At 38.0% G+C, this 26,869-nt stretch overlaps 2 protein-coding genes and 1 pseudogene across 4 annotated transcripts in view; 2 read left to right on the top strand and 1 right to left on the bottom strand.

Moving 5' to 3' along the window:
• LOC144644632 (uncharacterized) overlaps positions 1-26,869 on the top strand; it is a 117,329-nt gene that overhangs the window by 20,475 nt on the left and 69,985 nt on the right. The window contains exons 22-32 of one of the 2 annotated variants that reach the window (XM_078504162.1): positions 969-1,199; positions 1,373-1,485; positions 1,903-2,510; positions 3,416-4,090; positions 4,579-4,936; positions 5,585-5,725; positions 6,047-6,163; positions 6,425-6,541; positions 8,181-8,291; positions 8,837-8,973; positions 9,633-11,502. In XM_078504162.1, coding sequence (XP_078360288.1) covers positions 969-1,199; positions 1,373-1,485; positions 1,903-2,510; positions 3,416-4,090; positions 4,579-4,936; positions 5,585-5,725; positions 6,047-6,163; positions 6,425-6,541; positions 8,181-8,291; positions 8,837-8,964 — 2,599 coding nt within the window. In that variant the 3' untranslated portion in view covers positions 8,965-8,973; positions 9,633-11,502. Of the gene's footprint in view, positions 1-968; positions 1,200-1,372; positions 1,486-1,902; positions 2,511-3,415; positions 4,091-4,578; positions 4,937-5,584; positions 5,726-6,046; positions 6,164-6,424; positions 6,542-8,180; positions 8,292-8,836; positions 8,974-9,632; positions 11,503-26,869 lie in introns of those variants that run through there. The other variant, XM_078504161.1, reaches the window with a different exon arrangement.
• Positions 14,371-17,838, top strand: LOC144639955 (uncharacterized; annotated as a pseudogene).
• Positions 21,531-26,869, bottom strand: part of LOC144644633 (uncharacterized) — a 39,976-nt gene continuing 34,637 nt past the window's right edge. The window contains exons 17-21 of one of the 2 annotated variants that reach the window (XM_078504163.1): positions 25,110-25,347; positions 24,100-24,383; positions 22,931-23,147; positions 22,346-22,473; positions 21,531-21,885 (exon numbers count right to left, since the gene is read on the bottom strand). In XM_078504163.1, the coding sequence (XP_078360289.1) occupies positions 21,635-21,885; positions 22,346-22,473; positions 22,931-23,147; positions 24,100-24,383; positions 25,110-25,347 (1,118 nt within the window). In that variant the 3' untranslated portion in view covers positions 21,531-21,634. The remainder of the gene's footprint in view (positions 21,886-22,345; positions 22,474-22,930; positions 23,148-24,099; positions 24,384-25,109; positions 25,348-26,869) is intronic. The other variant, XM_078504164.1, reaches the window with a different exon arrangement.

The raw sequence follows: 26,869 nt of genomic DNA, 5'->3' as shown, positions 1-26,869 counted from the left end.
ATATTTGCTATGGTAATTTTAAACGTTTAGTCCTGCATGCTCGAGTAATCATTATTTAGTGGCTTGGATATTTTTATTATGATAACGCGTTTTGATTATCTATCTGGAAGTTTGCGAGCACTTGTTCCGACTTGTTCAAATCTTGATATATATTTTACTTAGTTTATGGTGGTCTCTCAATCTTGTGTTATGTAACAGATAAGATCGGAAAGTGATCGGAATTTCTGGCTCAAGAAATTAAAGATTTTGTTGTTTGTTCGGTAGAATCTCATACCACTTCGGCTTAGAACATTCATTTCACTTTCATTTGTCAAGAGATCGCATTGAAGGGCTTCTCAATAGCTCTTCGGAATGTCTTGGTGTCCTCTATTTATTTCTACATAAAAAGAGAATCTATTTTCTCTGGCGGTTTGGCGTTTTAAGGCAATTTTGAGTGTCGGTTTGCGGGTACATTTAGTAAATAAACTCCTTCAGGCGGCTGGTATATTGGAGGATAATGCCATTCGTTTGTTTGTTTTGTGCTTGCCTACAAAATCGGGCGACGAATATTAAATCGGACGGGGTATATTCGCTGATACTAGCCTGTGTACAGCCGTCCCGCTCCGCTATTTTTTTGAGCGGAGCGGGACGGCTGTACACAGGCTAGCTGATACCCGTCGTCCGATTTTGTACCACGTGATGCGTTTTGTCCAATGAGCGCGCGCAAAAAATAATGAGTGGGTTATAATTGTATTTATCTGGCGGTTTATGGTCCAAAAATTAGGCCGGTTTTGGTCTTTAGGAGAAAACGAGAGTAGTTTGCAGTCTAGGACGGAAGAACAAAATATGGCCTTTTAAGTAAGGCACGACCCCTTAAATAGACCCTTTAAAAACGAAAACTACACCTAAAATGGTCCAAAAAGGACACTCGTTGAGAACCAAGTTTAATGGTGTTCAGATTTGATATTAGAGTTACTTTTGCTTTTAAGGTATGAAGACTTTGATGTTCCAGACACCATGAATGTACATGGTGTTTATGACACTAGCGCTACAATGCAGTCATTTTACAGCCGAACAGAATACCAAACATTCCTTCAACGACAAGCAGGAATGGCAGGCTCGGCTTTTGGTTTTTACGCCGGTGTGAAAAAGGCCTGGGGAAGCTCTACCGTTGGTGGATCTCAGCAATACATGGCATTGTTTTCTATCGACATTGATAGGTAGGTAGTAATAGTGAAGGGATTAAGTTTTCTAATTACGTTTTTTAATTAAGGGATTAAGCTTTTTAATCTGGAAGTGGACGCAAGCACGATATCAATTTTTAGAAATGGTAGTTTGTTAGACCCATTATCTTGTAATTATGGCAGTTGTAATTTTTTTCATGCTATTGTAGGTATGAAATCTATCTCGATGAAGTCAAACCAACGGCTCTCAGTGTGAACTTTCTGCAGGAGTTCATGGATCTGCCGTTGTCCTACTTAGCTCCTGGCGCAGCTGTCAAGTTTCGTAAGTATTCTTCTGCATTTACTTGTATTCAAAAGAAGAAAACAAACCTTTCGAAAACTTCTGGTATGCAAAAAAATCATATGTTTAAAACTTGCACTAGTTGAGGATGAAGTGATTTGGGGTGGCGCTAAAGAAACAAGTCCGTTGAAAATATAAAGAATGGCATGACTGAAAACTGCTTTAGAGCATGAAATGCATGAAATTATCGGGGAAACTTGGAACTAAAAATTCATCAAGGGAAAAATGACAACTTTTTAAGTACAACTACATTTTAACGTAGGTATAAACAAACAACCGAAGATTATATTTCTTGATCTTCAGCGAATTACTCAATACTGTATCGATTTTTTTTCTTGTACATCTACATGAACAGGTGTTAATCTAAACAATTATTAAATACTTTCTTTATTTCTGCAGAGGATTTCATTCTTCGCTGGGGAACACACTACATAAAATCTGGAAAATTTGGTGGCCGACTTCAAGTTTTCAAGACAATGGAGGGAAATCAGCTCTCAAGCAAAGCAGAGTTCAGCCAGGTAATGGAGGCGGAGTTCAGAAGCCTTTTTGCAAGTTTCCATGCCAAGAGTGAGAGTAAAGAAGGAAGCAGCCAAAAGCAACAATCGAAAACTTCTTCTACCTCTATAACAGTTGAAGGGGGAGACGAAAAAATCGCTTCCATCATCTCAGATGTAAATACGCCAACGATAAAAAATGAAATCAAACAATGGTTGGAGTCGATTAAAACTTATCCCAAGCCTTTCAAGTTTATGGTTGCACCAATCACAGATCTTCTAAAGTTCAATCCTTCGTCCCTGTTCACTGATGAAGAAAGAGACTGGGGCTGTGAGGCACATACAGCTAACTTGAAAAAAGACCCAGACACCGGAGACAGTTACTACGAGGTTAAAGTCGATGGAAAATTGACAAGGAAGAGTTGCCCATACAAGGACCGGGACGATTTGGTTTATATGATCGAGCGAAGAAGGGCAGGTCTGGAAAGAGCTGTTGGAGTCTACATGGAAGAGGTAAAATGGCTTATAAAGTAGTTAATATTATTCCAACATTGAGATAGCAAAAAATCTCATAAAAAAGAATAAGTTACTCACATGAGCTCTATTGGAAATGTACTTTCAAGTTTATGTAGACCTGCCTTTTCCCTTCTTTGACAAAAGTCGATTTAATTGGTAGTTTTATAAAAAAAGATTGTATTTAACAATCAGCAATCGTCTTGCCTGAGTGTCCTTTTCTATCTGCGTCTTTTGTTTGCTTTTTACAGTTTTAAACAATTATTAGCGATTTATTTGTTTTATTCGATATTGAGACCATTTCTTCTGTGGCAGCATTGGCTAAAAATATACACTTCAGCACTACGCACTAACTAGTTTTAGTACGCAATCCAGGAGAGTACTAGCAGCCCATGAACAAGAAGACTACTTAGAGGCACTCTTTTTACAGCAAGGCGCCCAAAAGTGTGACCACATTTAATTAATTCACATTCTTTCGTGCAACCACCATCCAATCAGAAGCCAAGGACAGCTCCCAGTTGACTTCTGATTGGATTAAATCTGCACGGAAGAATGTGAATAAATTAAAAGTGGTCACACTTTTGGCCGCCTTGCTGTAAGCAATACTAAAACTACAGATTTTATCTGTTTGGGAAATCAGGTTCCAAATATGCTTGTGTCTTTTAGTTATTTGGATGCTTCTGTTGATCTGTATTGTAATATAGTTTACTTTTTTGCATTTATTGTTTTTTTCGTTTACTTTACTATAGTTATCGTGACTGTTATGTAATGTTTTTTTCAATAGAAATAATAAGACTTCCAAAAAACACTAGCTTGGATAGTTTTTAACTCAGCTGAGGGTCTTGATCCCCATACAACATTATCTTTTTACCTTACCATTAAATTGGCTCAATCTCAATCTCCAGGGCCCTATTTCCGTGTCAGAAATAACACTTCGCGCTGGACGACCTGGTTGTCAAACTGCAAACTACAAGTTCCAAGAGAAGGCTGGCAAGCCCACCTGGGAAGCAGTGACTGAAGATGAAGCGTCTTTCATGGTTATCTTCAACACTAGAAAGGGCATGTCCGGAAATTTTAACGGCCCAGTTGAGATACCCCCGCTTATGGAACGGTACGTGAGATTCTTTGACGGTGAATGGTTTATCGGCGAAAGTCCTGATAATATGGACGTGATGACTGCTTGTAATTATGGCAACGGAAAAGATTTCAAGATTTGCATACTTGGAATGGTTTTGACGTACCATCCACAACTGGGATATCTCACACTAACGAAAGAAGACTTCTTAGTTTCCAATAAGTCATGGCCGAGTTTGAGACATGATATGATTGACTCGTTTATTGCACGTGCTGAATGGCCAACTGAACACATCTTTCAGTTGAAAACAGTAGTTGGTTACCTTCCATGCAACGTGAAATGGTCCAACGCCTTGAGGTTTGACCCAAGCAACAAAGAAGGAAAATGTCTTCACTTCACGGCATCTTCAAAAGGAACTGTGTTTGTTATCTTCTCTGCAGTTCCAAAAAACAAAGATACATGGTACTACGTCCAGATCTCACCATATGGTGTTGGGATTTTTAAGGTAAACGTTTTTAGGCTGATTTATAATAATTGAGAAATCAAAAAATCAAACTTGAATTGGAGATATGATTCTTTATTGAGGAAGTAAAAAAAGAATAATTGATTTAATTCACAAAGAAAACCTGTGCAGTTTTTATCAGGGCATCGGCTGATTACAGTTGTAATGATATACATGAAAAAATACTTAATTCTGATTGGCCAAAAACGTAGTGCAGTTTTGAGTGCAAAAATGTGTAACACGAGTGCAAAGTTGTAACACCAGATTTCAAATAGACGGGGACAAAAACAACGACCGGGGTTTTTATTTAACAAAGATTTAGTTTCGCAAGGGATATAACAACTAAAAAATAGTTCTAAGAAACCGAACCGGCACAGGCAATCATAAAACTGACAGACACCATGCCCACCATGCATGAGTGGAATAAAAGTGAAGTTACCTCAGCAAGGGAAGGTTAAAATTTAATGTATTTTCTATGAAACTATTCACAGTCACAAAAACTCATGGTTTCCACTGTTGATGTTAGCGCGGTTGGCTTGGGTGCCGATATTCTCTATCAGTCCTACTTTGTTTGTCTGAAAGAAACTTCAGCAAGTACCGTGATTGAGTACGGGAAAAGTCAAGGCACAACTGAGTTCGGTGACGTCTATCTGACAATGATTGACAGAGACAACCCACTGTACGTCCGTTTCTATTCATTTGGGAATGGGGAGAAGCCATTGGAAATAGTTGACGCACACATCGTTTCGCGACACCTGACCAAAGCCAATTGTAAAGGAGACACTGTGCTTGATAAAGACACAAACATGTGTGTGCAAGAATGCCACGAGCTGTGCGATCCAAACCAAGGTAAATTGGTGGCGATTTCCTCTTCATCAGCAAACCTGGTTACATGTCGATAAGAACATTTTGTTAAATTAAATCTTTCGCTGGGACATAATGTGAAAATGAAATAGTTGATTTTTGCCATTGTGACTTACAACAAAAGCAAAACATAGACGTCCCTAATATATTTGATATCAAGCATTATACAATTAATTTTACACTTAAACCCGAAAGATACTTCTTAGCACAAGACACCCCTCCCCGCCAAAGAAAGATCGATTTGTGCCCAAAAACATTCTTAAGCATCTCCCCGACACCTTTATTCTTCAGTATCCATTCCTCTTCTCAGTAATGAACATTTTTTTTAATTTATCACTTTCAAGTTCACTTTTTGTAATTAATTACCAGATCTTCTACAATTGGCTATTACAAGAACACATTTTGACCACATTTTCTATTTCATACAAATCTCTCTTTAAAGAGGGGTCAAAAAGATGAATACTTATTCACTATTGCTCATTGCCCTTATTATGAGGAAATGTGGTTTTGGAAAGAAATTGTGTTCTGTGTTAAACATTTTTTTTTCTATTTTAGTTATTATTTTTTGGAAGTAGTATCTTAATTATACTTTTTGTTGTTGTTTTTCCTTTGGTTTGTTTTTAATTTCATAAGGATGTCGAAGAACATCAAGCAGTAAACCTCTGGCCACCGACTGTAATGCATGCCGCTATGTGAAGAATTCTGTCACCGGAGAATGCCTTGAGAAATGTCCAGAAGGCTGGGACGAAATGAATGACAAAATTTGTGTCAAAAGTAAGTTCGAATATAATAGCATTCACTTCTGTTTCCAGATCTTTCGTTTTCTTTTAATCGTATGGCAAGCGAAACGGAGAAAAACGATACATTAACCACCACATTTTCCCCATGGACTACAAGGATCACTTCTTCACTTTACAAAGCATTGTATCGACATATAAAAAAATCCATGTAGATGACACTTATGTATAGAAAATATACAAAAGGGATAAGTATGCTACATAAATAGAAACTATTAATGATGATATCACAATAAATTCGAAAGTAGGATCTTTCAACATTTGTATTACTGTTGTTGTTGTTTTCTTGAACAAAAAGGAGTTGAAGCCTGTGACGACATCCACTGTTTCAATGGAGGAACTTGCGAAAACATTGATGAAAAAACGTTTAAATGCACCTGCGCGGAAGAATATTTCGGAGAATACTGTGAGAAACGTAAGTAGCAATAACAAGTGTAACGACGGTTTCTTTAATTTAATTTCGTGCCATCGATGTCAGTCTTGATCATAAAACTGATGATTTTTTAAATTCATCAATCCATTGTTTCCCGCGAAGATATTAGCTACCGCGCGTACTGTTGGCAAATCGGTTACGTACTTCCGTCAAACAGATACTATGAACGCGTGATGCATTAGTTGTTGCGATTATTAGTACATCAGTGTATCTGACTGATTATCGTACTACCGTCCAATACAGGTGTAAGCAAATGTAAGGAGGACTCATGCATGAATGGAGGAACTTGTGAAGATCTCGGCGATGGAACGATCAAGTGTAATTGTAAATCTGGCTATGGAGGATCTGTCTGCCAAACAAGTACGTATCAACATATAAAATTTACAGGAGCATTGTTGCCTAGGCTACAACGCAGTTTTTGACACCCACGATACAAACTGTTAATTACAGCGGTTTTTTTATTTTCCGAGTGCCTTAAAACCAAAAGAAGAAGCAATTGCGAATCACATAAAACGCACACAGTGAAACGAGGCAAGGAGAAATCGAAGCAAACACGCGGAAACGGTGCCAAGCGTGTTGCGTTGGTTTCGATTCCGCTGTGTTTCAACATCTAGTCCTGAACACAACAAGTAGGTCTTGAAGGTGGCAAAAAATATATGAAAGCGTTCTCGATAAAAATTGGGGATAGTGTTTTCTCTGGAAAATAAAATGTGTGCCGTACGTTCAGTAATTTCCGTCGTCGATGCCTTTTATCTTGACTGATTTTTTTTACATTTATTATACATGTGGCGACTAATTTCCATAAGACTTTCATCCAATTTGCTTCGTCGTAAAAAAAATATTCTTGCAGTAATTTACTCTAATATTCTTAATTAACTCTACTCTGACTTGTATTTTTAACTCTTCAGAATTTCCAGTTTGATCATATTCACGTGATAATTTGTGCACTATAAATCCTTATTATTATTAAAAGCATATTGGCCGGCCAAGGCCAGTTTACGCCAGCAATTTTTTATGTGACAATTTGTACGTGACAAGTATATTTGATCGTGTAGATTGCACATGAATTATTTGTCAACAGTTCAAAGTTTAGCAGCCAGTAACGACTTTGGACAGCAGAGATACGCAGAATCAAACTTGCCCAGTGCCCAGTGGGAGATTGGGGACCATCAATGCTGTCGCATTGCCACATTTGATGGGACGAGTCTTCTGCTCGAGCAGTTTTTAGTATGCGACATCCTTTTTTGTCACATAAAAGCTAACACGCCAGCTTCTCAGCAAATACTATTTTACTAATTTACTTGCCTACACGATCAAATAAAGCTTTTCACATAAAAATTGTGACACATAAATGCTCGTGTTGACGGCGCTTAAGGGGGGTAACCCTTAACTACAAAATGGTTGTTATGGATGGCTTATAACCGTCATATCTTGGGCTCCCTTAGTATCCTGGGTTTAGTTTTTGGTAATGTTTGTTCTATTGGAGATTTCCTTCATTTCCGGTAGTCATGACTATATTTGGTAGGTCACGTGACCAGAACATAAAAACCCTAAAAAACTCACACAGCTTACATTTTTCTCCCTTGAAATCAACACCACGGGTGGAGTGCAGTTTGAAGTAAAATCTGTAACATGGATTTGTAGAAATTCGCGTTACTGAAAAACTATGATGTCATAAAGTTTTTTGTGACGTTATAACTGTAAATTTCAACAAAGCTGTGCTACAGCTTTTGCTTCTAAATGCTCTCTATTCGTGGTGTTGATCTAAACGGTGAAAAATGTAAACTGTGTGAGTTTTTTGGGTTTTGTGTTCTGGTCACGTGACTTTCCAAATATGGTCATAACTACCGAAAATGAAGGCAACCTTCAATAGAATAAGCATGGCTAAAAACTACCAAGGGAGACCTAAATATGATGGATAGAAGCCATCCGTAGTAACCATTATGTAGGTAAGGGTCTCCCCCCTTAATAATTTATCTTGTAAACTTAATATTTGTAGCACCGTGCGAATCGAGTCCATGCCAGAATGGAGGAACGTGCACAAACAAAGCAGAAGGAGGCTTCACCTGCAAGTGCAGTTCTAACTGGAGAGGCGGAAAATGTGAACTCGGTAAAAGCTATTTGTTTTAACTTATTTTATCTTTACTACCAGCGCTGGTTCAAGTCCTCCTTTTCGTCATTTTTTCTTCTTTAATTAATGTTCCTTTTTCCTTGTTTCACGTTTTAGTTTATCAGATCGGCTATATATTAATTCGTCTTTATGTTAACAGCTTTTCTGCGCTACGCGACTCTCAAAATTTATTATCAATTGCTAAGTAGTTATATGGACAGTGAGAAATTAAAAACAAATGTTATTATATTAAAGAAATAATTGTTACTGTTCTTTTTCTAATATTTTGTTGTACTCTTTTTGTGTTGTGTTGTCTCAATGAAAAAAAAGTGCAGGGTAATATTAAAGAATTTGCTATTTATACCATTATTGCTCAGAATTCGAGTATTTAAAGGTTCACGAAGCTTGTTTTGTCACGCAACCTTTTTGTACTAAAATGACGTTACAGAGTTTCTTTGAATTGATTAGACGTTTTGGGAAGCTTTTTATTAATTTCAAATTGCCCTGTTTTTGTTGGTTGATCTGTTTGAGTTTTTTTCTTTCAGAGAACAAATGCAGAAAACTGTTCTGCTATCAAGGAACCTGCAAACATAAAAGCAATGGAGATGCATATTGTCAATGCGTCTGGGGTTATATGGGAGAAAATTGTACGCAGAAATGGCCGACAAAGTGAACATCCATTGTAAGTATCGAAATGTTCTATAAATAAAATATGGTACGTAACCGTGGTGTTTAGTTAGTTATCCAGACGATTACCAAGAGAGACTCATGAAGGAGTTTTTTTTTTTCAAATCGTGGTGCCGAATAATGCAATTCTCTTTTGAATATGGTGAAATCAGAACATGTACAGTCTCTTGAGTCATTTGGTAAATCTTTACCACATTCAGTCTTCACAATAGCAAAAAAAACACTAGAGCTCTTAGTATTGCAATGTCCATATATTCTTTTGCACGGCTATTGAAGATATTCCGTGTTAAAACAAACTGTCTGTCTGTCTGTCTGTCTGTCTGCCTGTCTGCCTGTCTGTCTGTCTGTCTGTCTGTCTGAGGGATAAAGGAGGGGGGGGGGGGGGGTGGCTTACAACCGAAGGCTCTCCAGGGTCGTCCAATAGTTTTTGAAATCTGCTTGCACTGGTAGATCTAATCTGTGTATACTCTACAACTCACCAAAGTGTTGAAGGTGAAGTGCATAACGCTTTTCATATATAATTATTAGGTTGGTTCACATGCTAGTTACAGTCAAGGGCATCTTATGCTTTTTAAAATACCGTTGAAACCCTGACAATGTCTGGTCTGTTTTTTGATCTGACATTTACTGTGAAATTTGCTTTTTGCTCTACAGGACATCATTTGCCAGCATTCGTCCCAGAAAAGGTCTCTGCAAAATGGGAAAACATTGCTAGCTTTAATTATTTCTGTAGGACTTAGCAGTTTATATTACGTTTATGTGCGAGCTATGAAGCCTGGTTTTCACGACGCAAGCACAAGCAAAAAAGGAACGTCGACATATAACCATAAAAACAAGCATAAGAACTTGATGTTTACTAGTTACAAGGCTCAAATGCTTAGACGCGGGGGGAATCTGGAACGAGTGCTTTAATTAGGCAGACACTTCTAACTTGGCTCCGAGGCTTGGGGAATAAAACAAAAGATATCACGTCGAGGTTCAGGAATGAATAAATCATTTCTTTTGTTTTATTCCCCCAAGCCTCGGAGCCAAGTTAGAATATTAATATATCGGAATTGGCCTATTACCTTGGGCTTATGCGGTGTTTCGTTTTCACGCGGCATAACGCGAACGCAAGCACAAGCGCAAGCACAAGAAAAGGGATAAAATTGATCCTTATGTTTGTGCTTGCACTTGTGCTTATGCATGCGTCAAGGCCGTTTTCACGGTGAAATAAGCGCTGTTATACTTGCGCCTGTTCGAGTATGTGTTTGCGCTTGCACTTAAGTCGCTAGTGAAAACCAGGCTAGCTTTAATGCTTAATGCAGAGCAATTAATATCTCGGCTAACCGCCTGTCAGCATTTGTAGTAATGTCTACCATTCAGTCTCTCTTAGGCACCCCAATTCTCGGTAATAGCGTACTGTGATCATACGTTATTTTCACTCTTATACACTAAACATTTTTTCCATAGTTATTAGCCAAAAAACCGAACGTTACGTTAAAGTTTTTCGATTGACCGCTTTGACGAGCGAGAATTGTTGTGTTGCACCCAGCCCAAGATAAGGGCTGCCTTTCTTGCCCCTTTCTTACCCCTCCCCCTTCCCAATTAAATTAGATTAGATGACAAAATATGATAGTGATTATAAGTTTTCGAATGAGAGTTAACCGCAATTAGGTTACTTTATAATTAAAAATGAAGGGACACTTTTGGATATATTTAAAATGCACCCATTATAGCCGTGATACACATAGCCAAAGTATGGTAGGAAAAACTTTGTTTTCAAGTTGAGGGTTTTGTGAAATATTGCCTATTTTTATTATTTTCGTCCAATTCGTGCCCTTTACCTCCAATCAACGCGAGAAATAGTTTTACTGTTAGTGCTGCAGGTGGATTTGCCGTTTTTGCATGTTCAAACATTATAACAAGTTAATATTATCAATATTAATCTCGATTGTAAGTTAGGACTCTAAAAAGCACCAATCAATTAACATTATTTCCAAGAGTGATCGAAATAAAATTTCTCCTTGTTATATCAATACATACTCCGTCACACAGGTCATGAGAATTAACCAAATGACCACCATTGTGATATTGTCTTGATATTTTAAGCAATTCTCGTACCTAGCACCGTGGGAAATATATGAGGAGCAGTTTGGAGAATTTTGAAATTGACCACTGTGCTTAGGGTTGTAATGTTACTGAATAAGGGGTAAAGTGTATGAGGGTTTCAAAGGAACAAAGTGAATGCGTCAGTAACTTCCTAGTATATCGTTACAACAACAAATACTATAGGGGTTACGGTTTAAATCCCAAGTTCAAGTCATAGTGCACTACATAAAATGGAGGTTGCATGTTTTTTTAATTGGGTTTCGTTGCCTTTTGCATGCACGTTACGTTGTGTTTTGTCTTGTATAATTCGGATATAATAGTAGATTTTAGATTTTTTCACATTTATACCTCATATATAGTGTAGTTCTGCGTTATTGGAAACCGTAAAAGTGGAAACTTCTTCACATACTTTAGCGCCATTAAAAGAACAATTAAAGAGTTGTGACATGTACAAAGTGTTTACAATTTCTATTCATCTCCATTGGTTAATATAGTCGGAGCCGGATTTTCCCGTAATGACCACGGGCATTTTGAACTAAGTAAATGCCTAGCTGGCTAGCAAAACGCAGGCAACAGTGCAGCAAAGACAGCCATAAATGTCTTTTATGCTCCCTTATGAGTTACTTAGCGAAAATATTTTTATGACGAAAATTTCCGTTTTTTAAGGCAAAGGAAACGTTCCGGCCGTGGGATTAAATTTACAGTGAGTTATATCTGAGATCCTATCTTAATAAGAGTAAATTTACTCCCGGACCCCGGGTCGCTAATAAAACAAATGGGACGCCCTTTCCAAAGGAGTGTTTTTGGAAGTATCACAATGGCCATTTCCCGCTGCCAACAAAACCCCAAACAGGAAAAGTTTAAAGCAGGCGGAAGTAGCGAAAGGGCGAAATGCAAACTAAAAGCAATTCACGCCCGCCAGAAATACGGCTTCCCACCCCAATTAATTCGCTCATTTTCTCGATGGATATAACAGGAAATTATACGACGATTTCATCGTTCGTTTTTGCACTTTAAAGACAGTTGGTAATTTCCCTGGTTTCTTGAAGACACTGTAATTGAACTTGTTGGTGTAACTAAAGGCAGTATCAAGAAAGTGGTCGGGGTTTTCTTCGCAGGGAAAAAAATGTTATGGTGGTAGCGATTAAGGCGTTCTAGTAGAGCATCAGGCTCGCCCTTTTGCTTCTTAGAGAGACAATCATCAACGTACCGATCATAGAATGGTGGGTTAAAAGGTCGGAATACATCAGCTTCTAGTTTGGCCATTGGAAATCTGAGGTCATTACCAAGTGAAAAAGGAATTGCATCACTGGCGCACCCCATAGAGCCAAACGCATCTCTACCGATTTTGAGAAGGACATTAAAACTTTAGAAACTACTTTCATCAAAGCAGGTTATCCGGAACGTTTTATCTCGCATACAATCAACAACTTTCTAACCGACTCATCACAAGACGACAACATCATTCCGGTTTTTTCTCTTCGAAGAACGTAAGAAAGTTTTCATCAAGCTCTCGTTCTGCGGTAAAAACGAAAAACTCAGTAAAACGTTTATTGCAAAACTCAACAAGTTCACTTATTTCAATTTGATCTTTATAATCCTGTGGCAAACAAGGCGAATCAAAAGCCTCTTTAACAACAAAGACAAAAACACTCACAGATCCAAAGTTGTTTGCAAAGGAGATTGTTATTGTGGCGTTGATTACATTGGCGAGACTGTGGGAAACTTAGAAGTGCGAATTGCGGAACATTCAAATCCTGCTCACACCTTTGAACCTGCAAACATCTGCGGGAAAACCAATCACATTCTTTCACCTGATGTGTTCTCTCCTCAGCACAGACATTCCACAAGCGTAGGATCGTTGAGAGGCTAATGACCCAACAATTCCGCCCCAACAAAGTTATTAAAAGGTTTGTCACTGACTTAAAAAGCTTAACGTTGTATATCAACGTTAAAAACTAAAACAAGACGTTTCGACCCGAAAATCTTCGGTCTTCATCGGTTTTTAAAGGTCTTAAAAGCCGTAACGGCCTTATTTAACGGTTCACGTATTTGCGCGTGCTACGAGGACAAAACGTCAACAAAAGATCGCTGCGCGAGATCTAGTCACGCAAAAGACTTGTATATTGCAGGAATTTCGATGCGCTCGTTGCCCGCATTAGGATCTCGTTCAGAGTGCCCAGCTTGAACAAACAAGTTATTTCTTATGTTTCCAAACTTTTCCCAACGGGAATTATATAAGATATATATGCACGCTTGCGGACGGTCATTTTAACCCTGATGATGGCAAACAGCCGAAAACGTTTGGTTTGAACATTTTAATTTTACAATTTTTAACCTTTTAGCCTTGTAAATAGAATAAATTTTATCAAGCGAACATTATGGACATCCCTTTGAAAGTATTCGATCTTTATTTAGAAATGCCAAGTGATTCTAAATAATGGTTTGGTTTTGTAGTGGAAATCGGATTCTCACAGCTTCGGCATACTATAAGAATTTTTGGCTTCCGGATATATAGTAAATCCTGTTCGTGAGTCACACTACAAATTTTCCAAGTGCCGAGAACAAAGCTCGCAAGTTGCTACTTAGGTCTTCCCAACAACCAACTATGTTTTGAACAGACACAAAAACAAGCCAGACGCCCCTGTTGCGACAGTTCCTAAAAAATGTCATAATCTTGTTACCCTACTTAGGTCTCCCCAACAACCAAATCACTAAACGTCCAAAATCCTGTGTATCCAACTTCTACTCTTTCGTCAACCTCAAATTAAAGTTATTTTTCGCATCAAATTATTAATTAATTATTTTTTTTTCGCATCAAATCCTTCTTTCCGTACAAAGACCGCCTTAATCGTTCTCAACGATCTAAGGTCATCTACAAAGCTGGTTGTTAGGAATAGAGTGATGTCTACTTAGGTAAAAAACGTCGACTTCATGACAGGAAAACTGAACATTCTAAGGCCCTCACTAGATGCGATCATCCACCAGCTATTGCTGATCATATCAAAACTACAGATCATAACATCAAATGGGACCATTTTGAAATTCTAGCGTCCGGCAAAACAGACCTCCATTTCAAAATTAAGGAGACTTTATTTATTCAAGAACTACAACCTTCATTAAATGCCAACGTCGGAAGTGAGAGGTTGTTGATCTATTTACTAAAACGTTAGTATTAAGTTACTGCTGAAGATCAATAGTCCTTTCCCAGGATAATTCGCGCACAACGGAGACTGGGTAGAATTATCATGAAAGCGAGGCTGTGGTAAGTACAGACCTTCCAGCGAGTGAGAAAAAAACAATGGCGGAAAGCTCCGAGTTGGCGGAAAGCCAGAATTGGAAGAAGCCTCAGCTTCAAAATCGGCTGAGACTTCATGGACTTAAAGTAAGCGGAACAAAAAAATAACTAGCGGACAGAGTGGAAAATGCGAAACGAGCAGGAGTTGAGACAGCCGTGGAAAAAAATGCACGTGAGAAAGAGGACATAAAAAAACGAGCTGCTGAAAAGCTGCAAACGCCAAACAGAGATTCTTCCTGATCCAAAGAATTTAAAGTCGTGGACTAAAGACTTGTCAAGACTTCCTTGTCTAACAAGTAAAGATATAATGAATTATCTTGTGTTTGGAAGCTGCAAATTTAACAAGAATGAGGACATGCAATGATTTAAGCAGTTAAAGGCTTACGAATTTTTTAAAGATGGCCACGTCCAAGACATCGAGCTTGCGTTCATAGACGATAAAAGCAATTACTGTTTTGTCAGGGCCAAAGTGTTACCATCAATGAAAACGGATCTAGTCTACAACACGTGGATATCGATGGTAAAAGACACTGCGAGTGTGTTTTCAGCTGACTGTAATTGTACAGCTGGGTAAGTAATATGTTTAAAAGTTAACCTGATCCAATTTTAAATCATTTTTCTGAAATCCTTTCTTGCATTAAATGAAACAACAACAGCAAACTTACCAAAAATTCACTCAGTACTCGTCCAAGATAAGATTTGGTTTTGTGAGCTCTTTTATAGTATGATATGGTGTATAAACTGCATCAACCAACCAATTCACAGTGCATGCTCTTATTTTTTAATTGTTTTGTTCTCTTCTTTGTGTGTACTAAAAAAGAAAAAGTGTTTGTTGAGGGTCCCTGTTTGGCTTTTTGGCTAAAGGGAACCTAAAACTATTTCAACCCAAGGGATAAAGACTTAGCTTACCCAATGTTATTAAACATTAGCCCATGTTATTTAAAATTGGAGTAAGCAGAAAGAGTGTTATCACTCTCTGAAATACTGGAATAAGCTAAGATACCAGAAGTGCACCTGATAATGTAAATATTTAGTGAAGCATTCTTAGTATTTTTATTTTTTAGTATTTAGGTAATTCTTTCCTCCGTATTTTTTTAACTGTTACTTTTATCAATTTTAAAGTTAGTTTTTTATATAATAGTTTTAAATTTCTAGGTATATTTCATTTTATTGTATGTATGATTTAGCGTTTTTAATCTTAGTTAGGACCTTTCTACAAAAGACAAGAAAGTGAGAGAAGGCTTCCTAATAAAAGGACTATTATTATTTTGTGTAAAAAATATTCTGGCTGCACAGTCTGCTGTATTTTCCTGGTTCTGGGGTACAACAGGGCTAATAATAATAATGATGATAATAACGTAATTATTATTATTCCAATTATTATTATATGCATTATTATGATTAGTATTAATATTAGTTACTTAGTTTGTAAAAAAAAGTGTTTTGTTTTTCATTGTAGGCTAGGAGAAGCATGTAATCATATCGCAGCTTTGCTGTTTGCAGTTGAAGACTATGCAAAAATGAGAAATGATGGAGAAGTGTCTTGCACATCATTACCATGCAAATGGAACAAGCCTCGAAAGAGGAAGCTAAGCCCCAAGCGAATAAGCAATTTGCAACCAGTGAAACATCAGTATGGCAAAAAGCCTAGGTTAGCAGTCATACCTAAACCAGGGCTGTACAAAGAGGGTCCTGAAGGGGGGGTACCAAATCCCATTTCCCAGCCTAAATTTTGCCCAAATCCCATTTCCCAGCCTATTTTTTGTCTAAATCCCAAACCCAGCAGTGAAATTCCCAGTGCGTGGAAAATCTGGTCTCAAGCGCATTATGTCATTGTTGTTTTGATTGTCTTAAATGTAGTCCACTCCCTGATTTTTCCCTTCGGTGCCCTATATAGGGGATTAACCCAGGCACAGGAGTGCCAGTCCAGAAATAACTTGCATGCGCATGCTCGGAAATCCGTCGTCCCACCCTCCCCCCCCTCCTTAAAAAGGGGGGAAACCAAACCATATTCCACAAAACCTTTGGACATGCACGCCTACAGATGATAAATTCAAAAATTTAGTATTTGTAGATTTAGTACCTGTTCTTTTAATTATGACTTTAGACAAAGATTACGACAATTTTTCTTGCAGATTGCGCACTTTGGTTGTATAGTTGAATTTTTCATTTTAGCGAGCTATTTTTACCCTAGAGTGCACATTACACGTAAGAAATGCTACACTTCTCTGTCGTTTTTGATTGGTTTGTTTTGAGCATGCACATACAAGTTATCCTGAACTCTATCCTCTCGCTCCTGGGTTTTATCCCTTTATACGACTATCCAAAATCATGTTTTTATTTCTGCAAGTTATTATCACAAATACTGTTGAGATCATCACTAAAGTTTCATTTGTTCACTTGTTTTGTAGAGAATTAGAAATTTTTAGTAGCTTTAACTAAAGCTATCAAGTTAAATTTTTATCTCTTACCTACCACTACCCTGACTGACAACAACTTACTATCACTTCTTTTGAATATTCCATTTGTGCCCATGCTCCAAAGCTGTTCCGCTGAGTAACTTAATCACTTACACGGAAATAATTATGGTGCAGTGTAGTGGTTTTGTTTCAGAGTTTTCAGCGTTTTAACTATTCTATATTAAAGAATATTACAGAGCGTAAAATATGTATGTTTAGTCATTTACTGACACTCTTCCCATTCCCATTTTTTGTTTCTGAATCCCAGTCCCAGTGACCCAAATCCCATTTTCCCAGTGAAACAATAGGCAAATCCCAGTCAAAATGGGCAAATCCCAGTTCCCATTTTACCCCTTCAGGACCCTCTACAAAGCAGGAGCTTCTGTCAGTGACTCTTTCCTCCCCAATTTTTTGGATAGCTTGCAGTCAGTGAATCCTGACTGTCCAATTTTTACAATTGTTAAAAGGCAAAATGTTTGTTTCATGCGATAGTGACATTTCAAGTGATGATGATGTCAGAGCTCATGAAGAAGCAGAAACATCAGAATTGGATGTTGATGAATTTGCCAAACACTATCAAGTGAAAACATTTCCTCCTAGAAATGTCAAGTTATTAAGTGATAACCTTAGCTATTCCTCCAATGAATTTCAGGAAAAAAGAAATAATTACATTTCATCACTGAGCATGTCAACTTTTGAGGCAAAGATGACTGAAATCAGTAGTACTCGTGGGCAAAGTGACAATCCTAAATGGTGGCAAGCTAGGAAAGGGAGAATAACAGCATCAAATTTTGGTCGAATCTGTAGGATGAGACCAACAAAAGCTCCTGACAATGCAGTAAAAGAAATAATGGGTTACAGAAAAGAGCCTCATGGGAATGAGCCTTACCCCTTAAAAGCTGCCCCTCTACAATGGGGATCACAGCACGAGTCGCTCGCAAAAGAGAGATTTGTTAAATATATGAAAAAAGGGGACACAAGAGACTTACGGTCATGGAAAGGGGCCTTGTAATTCAGTCAGATCTTCCCTATCTTGGGGCAAGCCCAGATGGGTTTGTTTACTGCTCTTGCTGCAGAACATATCAAAGATTGCTAGAAATTAAGTGCCCATATAAATGGCGTTTTCTTAGCCCGAGAGCTGCAGCTCATGACAGAAAGTTTTTCTGTTACATCAACTCAAAGGGAAAGGTAAAACTTAAGAAAACATCAACCTACTACTATCAAATTCAGGGTCTGATCCTCTTTTTAAACTTAAGGAATGTGACTTTGTGATATGGACTCTTAAGGAGGCTAGATGTAGTTTTTTTAGACTAAGGGTGGTTGTTTTGAAAATTAAAATTACCTAGGAAGCCAATGTTCGATTTTTGCCAAAATACACCATAATGATCAAATGTGACCAAATATTAATTTTTTACCCGTCACTTAGTCACAACGGTTACCATAGCAACGATTGACGTTTTCTTTTGTTCTCAAACAAGCTTGATTTTCTCGAAATCTAGACTGACACTTGGTGTTTATTTTTTGATATGTTAAAGTTTAGTAGATTGACTAACTGTTGACGAAATTTTAGAAAAATCTGTAAGAGCGTTTTCAAGTAAATCAAGAATGAAATTTTCAGAAAAACACCGTTTTAATATAAAATAGGCGCCTTAAAATTGTTTCGTATTATTTGAGCACAGTTTCTCTCACTGAAATATAAATACTTACACCATCAAAGACCATTAACTAAAAGCGAAAGACTTTTTGCTTTAATTTGTTAAAATATATCGACTGCCGATTGTAAGAAATTATAAGAAAATACCAAAAACTTCATTCTTGATTTACTCTAAAACGCTCTTACAGATTTTCCTAAAATTTTGAGCACAGGTAGTAAATCTACTGTACTTGAACATATCAAAAAATGAATACCAAGTGTTAGTCTAGATTTCGAGAAAACCAAGCTTGTTTGAGAACAAAAGAAAACGTCAATGGTTGCTATGGTAACCTTTGTGACAAAGTGACGAGTAAAAAATTAAAATTTGGTCATATTTGATCATTATGGTGTATTTTGGCAAAAATCGAACATTGGCTTCTTAGATAATTTTAATTTTCAAAACAACCACCCTTCGGCTAAAAAAACTACATCGAGCCTCCTTAAAGGCTTGTTAGTAATGAGAGTTAAGATTAATGAAACATTCTGGAAGAAGCAAATGCTTCCAAAACTTGTGAGGTTTTTTAAGGAGGCCATTGTGTCAGAGGCTCTTACTGAGAGGGTAAAGAGGGGCATCCCCCTGACTAAGTAATTATTCCTCTGTATTGCCAGTAGCCAAATTTCAAAATTACCCAAATATAGCTGGTTTGTTGTTATTGTTATCAATAAAACTGTGAAAAAAAAACAAGTTGATTACATAGATTTATTGCCAACAATTTTCTTACTAGCTTGACTTTTAATTCTAAATGTACACTCATTTTACTTAAGGAGGCTCAAGATTAGTTAAAGCAGTGCAGATAAGTACAATATTATTTGCATTATTCCATTCTGTAGCAGGGATAGTCCCCTGTAAAATTCGGAAATTCTTAATTTGTTCCATTTTCCTTTCAACATGGATGCGAACAGCTTCAATCCGCCTTGTTTGTTCAACCTCATTCCTTGTCAGCTGACGGTTAGAATGCCTTTTTGGAGGCATATTTAAGGTAACTCCCAATGGCTTAATTAAATCATCAATGTCAAAACCCTTATCAGTCATTATGCTGTCTCCACTCTCCAGCAAATTAAGCAATCCTGATTCTCTTACAATATGTTTATCAGAAGCATTCCCACCCCACAACTGCGAAAGAAATATTACAGCTCCTGATGGGCTGATACCCACAAGAACCTTAAAGGTATTATGAGATTTGTAGCTGGAATATGTGATAGATTGATTAACTAAAGATGATGGAGTTTCCATAAAAAAATTCTGTACAATCTATAGTCGCCCGAGTGCCAGGGAATTTTTTAAAACATTGAGGCATTCTCGTCACAATTACATCCTGGCTAGGCCAAGCAATTAAATGCTTCAGATGATCAGCAAGAACAGAATACCAGGTAATTAGGGTTCGGGACACTGTACTTGTTGAGACACAAAAACGATCTGCTAACTCCCGCTCGAGAAGTCCCAGCCTGAGCCTCATCATCACCAATAAGAATTCATCAATCAGTCTCATTTTTCTCTTAGCTCCTGGTTTTTGTCTCCCTTCATCTTCGAGGTACGATTTTTTTCTTTCAGATTATCCTTCCCTTGCCAGAAGTTCAATTTAACAGCTACTTTAGCAATGCTATTAAATAACAGCATAAAAGTTCCAAAATTGACAATCCCTGTGTAAAATTTCGTCTTTTCGTCGTTACCTTGAAGATTTTCTGCTGTCAACACAGGAAGATTTACTTGTATACTGACGTCACATGTTGCTACGCCAGTTTGAATATTTTTGTCCTCTGTACTTGAACAAAACTGAGTACTGGTATCAGTTTGATTTTCTTTAACAATGTCAGCAGATATGCTTCCTGAGAAGTAGCTTGACGGCAAGTAATCATGAAAACTATACTCAAATTTCGCAGAGTTGTTATTATTAACAGTTCCGCTGTTGTCAAATCGTTTCTCAAGGCATACACGTTTTTTTGTTTTCAGCCCGAGTTTTGATGGAGAGCCCTTGGACCTGTCAGGCAATGGCCGTTTCGGGGTGGGCGATTTTGGTAGTGGCTTTGAAGGAAACGATGTTGGAAGTTTGCACCAAGGTTTCGGCCCATCAGTTCCTTTGAAGTGAAGGCTACATACTCGTGTTCCCACTTTTGGAACTAAATTTTTGCGAACAGTTTGTAACTGCCTTATCCATTGCCGTCTCAGTTTTGTGTCAAGAGGCAGCCTATTCCAGCTATGCAATTTCACGGGCTTTCCATTTAAAACTTTTCCTTTCCAACTGTGACATAAAGGCACACAACAATACAGAGTACCTCTTAGAACCCGGACTCGTGACCCTGTCGGCGCGTAACTCTCGTTTACTCCTGCTCGTTTCGCATTTTCCACTCTCTCCGCTAGTTGTTGTTTGGTTCCGCTTACTTTAAGTCCATGAAGTCTCAGCCAATTTTGAAGCTGAGGCATTCTTCCAATTCTGGCTTTCCACCGACTCGGAGCTTTCCGCCATTGTTTTTTCCACGCGCTGAAGGTCTGTACTTACCACAGCCTCGCTTTCATGATAATTCTGCCCAGTCTCCGTTGTGCGCGAATTATCCTGGGAAAGGACTATTGTCTCTGTCTAGGTACCAGACCCCCTTCATAGCAATATTTAAATAGTTGTCAAAATTTTGTAACGGTCATACTTTTGAAAGTGTATGTTGCTTAGCACACGAAACATCAAGTTAGTAAAATGCGATTTTTCATGTTTATTACCGTTGTTTGTTTAATGTTTCTAGTCAAGTTACGATGGCCTAAAGCCAAGAGTCTATATGATGCCACGAATGTATTTAAAAGGGCCTTTCAACACAGAGCCGCCCCACATTGGATTCGTTTAAATATTTTAGGAAGCTATTCAAGTGCAATGTTAATGCAGTATTTCTTCTTTTATAGATATACGAAATGGGAACTGTTTCCCATCGAAGGTTTATGGAAGGAGTACCTTTTCTGTTAAAAATAGTATATGAAAAAGGAAGGGTTTGAACCTCTTCTAGTCGGAGTAAAAATGAGCAAGAGATTTGACTTGATTTTTCCCTTTAATGATAAAAGCTCCACAATGCTTACATATCACATTAGCAGACGTGTATGGTATTAAGTGTCGAAGCTGCCATCTTCATGACTCTAACATGACGATTCAATGATCTTTACTGAGCCTTTCACGTGATCTTTAAAGTCGCTCCACTTGAACACGTTCCCCACCCCTGTCTGGCATGACTGAGACATGCGCATGATTTCTTGGTCAGTTATCACATGATCCCAGATGTTGACACCTGTCATTTCACCGATGAAATTTTGAGTGTCACCAAATTTTCCTCCCAGAGAGTCTTGCTCTTGTGCTAGTACCAGGGCGCCACCGCCAGGGATCACATGACCTGTGGAAAAAAAGCCGATAAATTGGACCGTTCTTCATCTACCTTTCGGGATAACACTGCAACTTTATATATGTTGCATACATTCTCGTCCCCAGCGCCCGCATTCCTTATGGTCTGCGCCGTGGATCACGACTTTTAAGCCGCACTCATTCTCTTCTACAGAGCTATGTGACGTTACGACCACGTGAAATAAATAAACGATGCCTCTGGGGCAAGAATGGGTCGCACCCGATTTGTGAGCATGCGTTTAAAACTCGCTTTGCATTTTTAGCAATTAGATTTTTCAGATTTGACAATGAGTTGGTGAATCGGGGACTTCCGGTGATGGAGCCGGCTACAGCTTTTGTTTTCTGGTGCAAATAAGAAGGATCATGGACTCTGGGGACTAAAATGTGTCTTATAGTCATTGCGTTATATGAGTTTTCGGAGCCATATTTGGTGATGGACAAGTTGACTCTACCTGTTTCAAAATCTGTACCAGAATCCCCTAGCTTGCCATCTTTAAACAACTTCCATGATCCAGCGGTATTCTCCCACGTTGCGCAGATGTGGTGCCACTTTCCATCGTTTGCTGATACAGAAGTTTGTCTAAAGAGAGCAGTAGAAAATTATTGTCAGCATCATATAGATTTGTTCCTGTTTTTAACTGTTAGATAGTTGTACCTTTCACTGTTATGCATTGCATATCATCAAAAAGCTGTCATGGGAAAATGCGTAACACTTTGTTTGTCTAGCATGGTTTGGTTGGAATCTTTGTTCTAGCACTGAGAAGGGAGAGAATGGATGTTTTGATGTTATAAAAATGAGCAACTTGTTTAACTGTTTGGGTCATTTGATTAGCCAAATTAGCCCAGATTTCTTACAGATCAGTTATAGAGGCAACCACGGATTCGCTTAAAAGTAATTTTCAATTTTTATTATCTGTGAAATGAGTTAAATAAAACGCTGTGTAAAATTGACTTTGAAAACTTTTTCTAGTGTGACTAGGGTGTATGACTAAGTTATATTAAAGGCAAATGGAATGTTTGCTTGTAAATGTTAATACCTGGAAGAGCCTGCCACCTCAAAAGAAAAACCATTGTAGTTATACAAGACCAGTTCGTTGTCTGACCCAGGCACAGCATAGCTTAGTGGTGTTCCTTTATTTTCTGTATCAGTGACTTTCATCCACAGACAAATTGTCACGACTGTTAGGCTTGGCATGGCATTATTTAAGATGACGTAATCCTTGGTACTTCTTTTCGGGAAAAACAGAGCGTAGCCTGGGGCGAGAAATTTTACACAAAAATCAATTCTTTCTGAATTTCAGCGACAAGTGACAGTATTTTCCTGCCGAATGATGCCGCAGAACTTGTTAAACATTAATCTTTTTAAACGCCCAAGAATTTAGTTTCGCACTCGAAGAACGTGCATTGCTCCTTATAGTCTTAGAATTTGCTGGGTGCTTTTAAACAAGGGAAGGAACATTGATCATTGGAGTATCTTTGCAGAAGTCCCACTAAACGCTCTAAGAAAAAAAAATTGAAAATACTACCCGCGGGAGTCAACACGCTAAATTTTATTGAAGAGATCTAACCCATTCAGTCCTTATTTTCTCAACAAGACATCAATTTTAACTTCAAATAATCAAAAATACTTTTAAACCACACATTTAGTGTGCTTTTCAAAAATAATCCTGTTGGAGCTAAAATAGGTATATAAACTCGGAAATAGCCTATTGCGTTCGGGTAACCAGGTTTTTGGAAAATTAAAGGCCCGGTTGCCCGAGAAAAACCGCCGGACAATCCAGGAAAAATATGAAATATAAGACATTAATTTTATAAATTTGAGAAACGAAAAAAAAACACCAAATAGCTCTCTTCTGATCGATGAAATCCACGACACCAAATCCGTTTCCGTGTTGTCTTCTAACCCAGACCTAACTTAACAAGAAGCTCAGAGAGCTTAAAACCGCGCGTGATCACGTCACGTGACCCCTCCAGTTCAGGGTGGTTAAAAAACTGTGGTAAAAAACTGTTGAGTAAGAAGGGGAGCAGTGTTTGAATTGATGTTGTGTTTAATATTTCAGTACATGATGAATCCTCCGACAAGTTTAGAGACGGACCATTAATTTTGTGGGGAGGGGATGGCTGAAAAAAAAAATCGTTCAAGGGGAGCCATGGCGAAAAAGTTAAAAAAAATTATTAAGTTCTTAGTAACGGGTTTATACTGTACTTGTTTTCATCCTGCAGCATTTGAATTTTTCAATGCAGTTAACTTCCTGGCAGCTGCCTTTGTAGATGCCGGTCATGTAATATCCCTCCCGTTGACATTCGCTCCAACCTTTATTGTCGAATAAAATGGAAACATTTTCGTCGTAACATTCGTCATAACCATCTTCCTGTTGATTTTGTGGTCGGCAACACTGTCCTTCTTCAATGTTGTTCAGATATTTTCCATCTCCTTTATAGAGGCCGTTCAAGAAATAACCGTCGGGGCATAAAGCCCAGACATTATTCCTGTAAAGAACAAAAAATAATCGAAAACTTACACGTAAGTGATCAGTACAAGGGATCAATCAGGTTCTTCCCTCAGAAACTCTCTGTTCAAAAATACAATTTACTTCATTTATTCTGATGTACAAATTGCGTATTCGTTTTGTCAGTTTCTTTAAAGGGACTATGCATGACTATCACGGATTTTACCAGATTTTTGAACCGCCAAAATTTATATTTGTGTCGTAGGAAACCTAAAAATAATAGTCCATTTTTATTAAAGATTGCTATATAAGAGCACTGAAACTGTTAACGAGCATCTTTGGCTGCGGATTGATGGAAACGAATTACAATTTGAAAAAGTAAGGCAAACGTTTTCAAGTTGTTCCCGCGCCTCTTCGAAACATCGATATTTATAGCCGTAACTTGATATTATCCACAAAGTAAGGTTGCATCTTCCTTTAGATGTGCAATATTTTATGGGTTAAGTTGCCTACCACAAATTTCAGAACATTTTAGACCAAAAAGCTGCAAAATCCCCATGACAAAGTCCCTTTAATGTATGTAATCCTAGACTACGAGCAGTCTCTCTTGACAAAGAGTTAGGGTTGAGTCTCGAATCTCTATCCTGAAATAGGTACAGACTTAACTAATGAATTTACTGGAGTCGTATCCTGAATTTATACTGGAGTTCCCCCCTACGGGAGGGGGGGGGGTGTTGGAGGGTTTATTATTATTTTAACTACTCACCTGTCTAACGTACTCCGCCAGTTTGCATTATTACAATCTGCAGGCTGGTCAGCAAAATATTTTTCCCAGGGTGTGCAGCACCTTCCAAACTCGATAAGTCCAACTCGTTCATTTCCCGGCCATCGGTCATGTCTCCACAGTCCCTTGAGGTAAGTGTTCTTTTGTGGGCACACAGACCACCCAGTCCTGTCAAGGCTCACCTGCCAATCAGCTTTGTCACACTGGCTTTTGTAATCAGCTAATGGAAAGACATTCAGGAACAAAACGTTTTCAGTGATGTTTTGTTTCTATATTATTTTTACTTTTCGTGTCTTCCTTTGTTTATTCCTTGAGACTAATTTTTTCGTTTTACTGTAAAAAATAGGGTAGGGAGGGGGTGTAGGGAGTTGAAGCACCCTCCAGTCTTCCCCCGGCGCGTGGTCTGTGTCAGCTGGTAGCTACTTGAAATCAGTTGTAATCTAAACATATTTTTCGTTGATAGCATGAAAAAATTAGTATTTTCTTTGAGTCAAAAGCTCAAAAATCGAACATTCCACACTAAAACTGCTAAGTTTAAACGGATATCCTCTCTAGCCACGCAAACAGACCTCAGACAATCTTAGTCAAAAGTAGAATGAAATAAACAGTCAATGATGCGTGACACTTTGGATCAATAGTAAAGAAATTTGAGAAAAAACTCTGTTAAGTGTCAAAAAATTAATATTTACAGACGTTTCGGGCAGAGCCCTTCTTCAGTGTAATGTTCTTTACTATTAGTCAAAAGTAGTTGACACATTGGCTTCGCCTCGGAGTTTCTATGACAAAATTACCACTAGTTTTTAATTTTCATCGCACTCCGCCAAAATACCCCCTCTCCCCCATCCAATGTTGTATGATTGTAGCAAAGGGCTTCCAAAAACAAACTACAACATTGATAGGGGATGGGGGTTGAAAAAGAGGGGCGAAGGGCTGAAAAACTGGACTAAATAACAATAAAGTAGAGCCTAAAATGACAATGTGTCAACACTTTTGTCACTTATTGTAGGTTAATGAGTAGTTTAATGTCGTAGGGCTTTGGCCCAACCGTAAAGCCAAAACTCGAGGAGGCATCACTGTAGTCCGCGCGTATATATAGAAATCACTTACAGTATGAATATACAGTCTGTATACCGGACGAAACCTCTTGTTGGCAAAAGTAATTACAGATTTACAGTTTTACATGAGCAGAGCCAGAGATAGGCAGAGTTTATCTCAAGACTTTGACGTAAAAAAATCGACGTTAAAATTTGTGCGCTCTTTATTTCACAATGCCTCAACGACAAAAGAAACGGAGTTTCTATATGAAATTTCTGAAATGAAATTTGTAACTGAGACTTGTCAAGAAGAAAATACAAGGGGTCCATACAAGCAGTGTGACTGTTACTGTCGTAAGAATATTGCAAGTAATGTATACATTTAAGCTCAAAATAAACTTAAATCTATTTAATTTGTTTATGTCGTCGTCTCTGCGGCTCAAAATGGCGAATTTGAGCGATTTGAAATGTAGACATGAATCGCAATATTTTTACGACAATAATTGCCTTTCATTTTTCTTAACAGTCTGAAATTGTTGTGTTAATCGCCTTTTTTAAGGTAAAGGAAGGGTTTTGTTCTTGTACTTATGCATAAATTTGTACTTGCGTCGACTTCAAAATTACAAATTGACCCAAGATGTTGTTTACCTAGATGCAACGGTATAATAACAGTAAAAAGCATTAAAAAAACTCAGATCCGCCTCTGAA

This window comes from Oculina patagonica, chromosome 2 (genome assembly GCF_052425735.1).
Source record: "Oculina patagonica isolate OP01 chromosome 2, crgOcupat, whole genome shotgun sequence".
Lineage (NCBI taxonomy): Eukaryota > Metazoa > Cnidaria > Anthozoa > Scleractinia > Oculinidae > Oculina > Oculina patagonica.
Note: the sequence above shows the minus strand (reverse complement) of the source record. Positions and strands in the feature narration are given on the sequence as shown.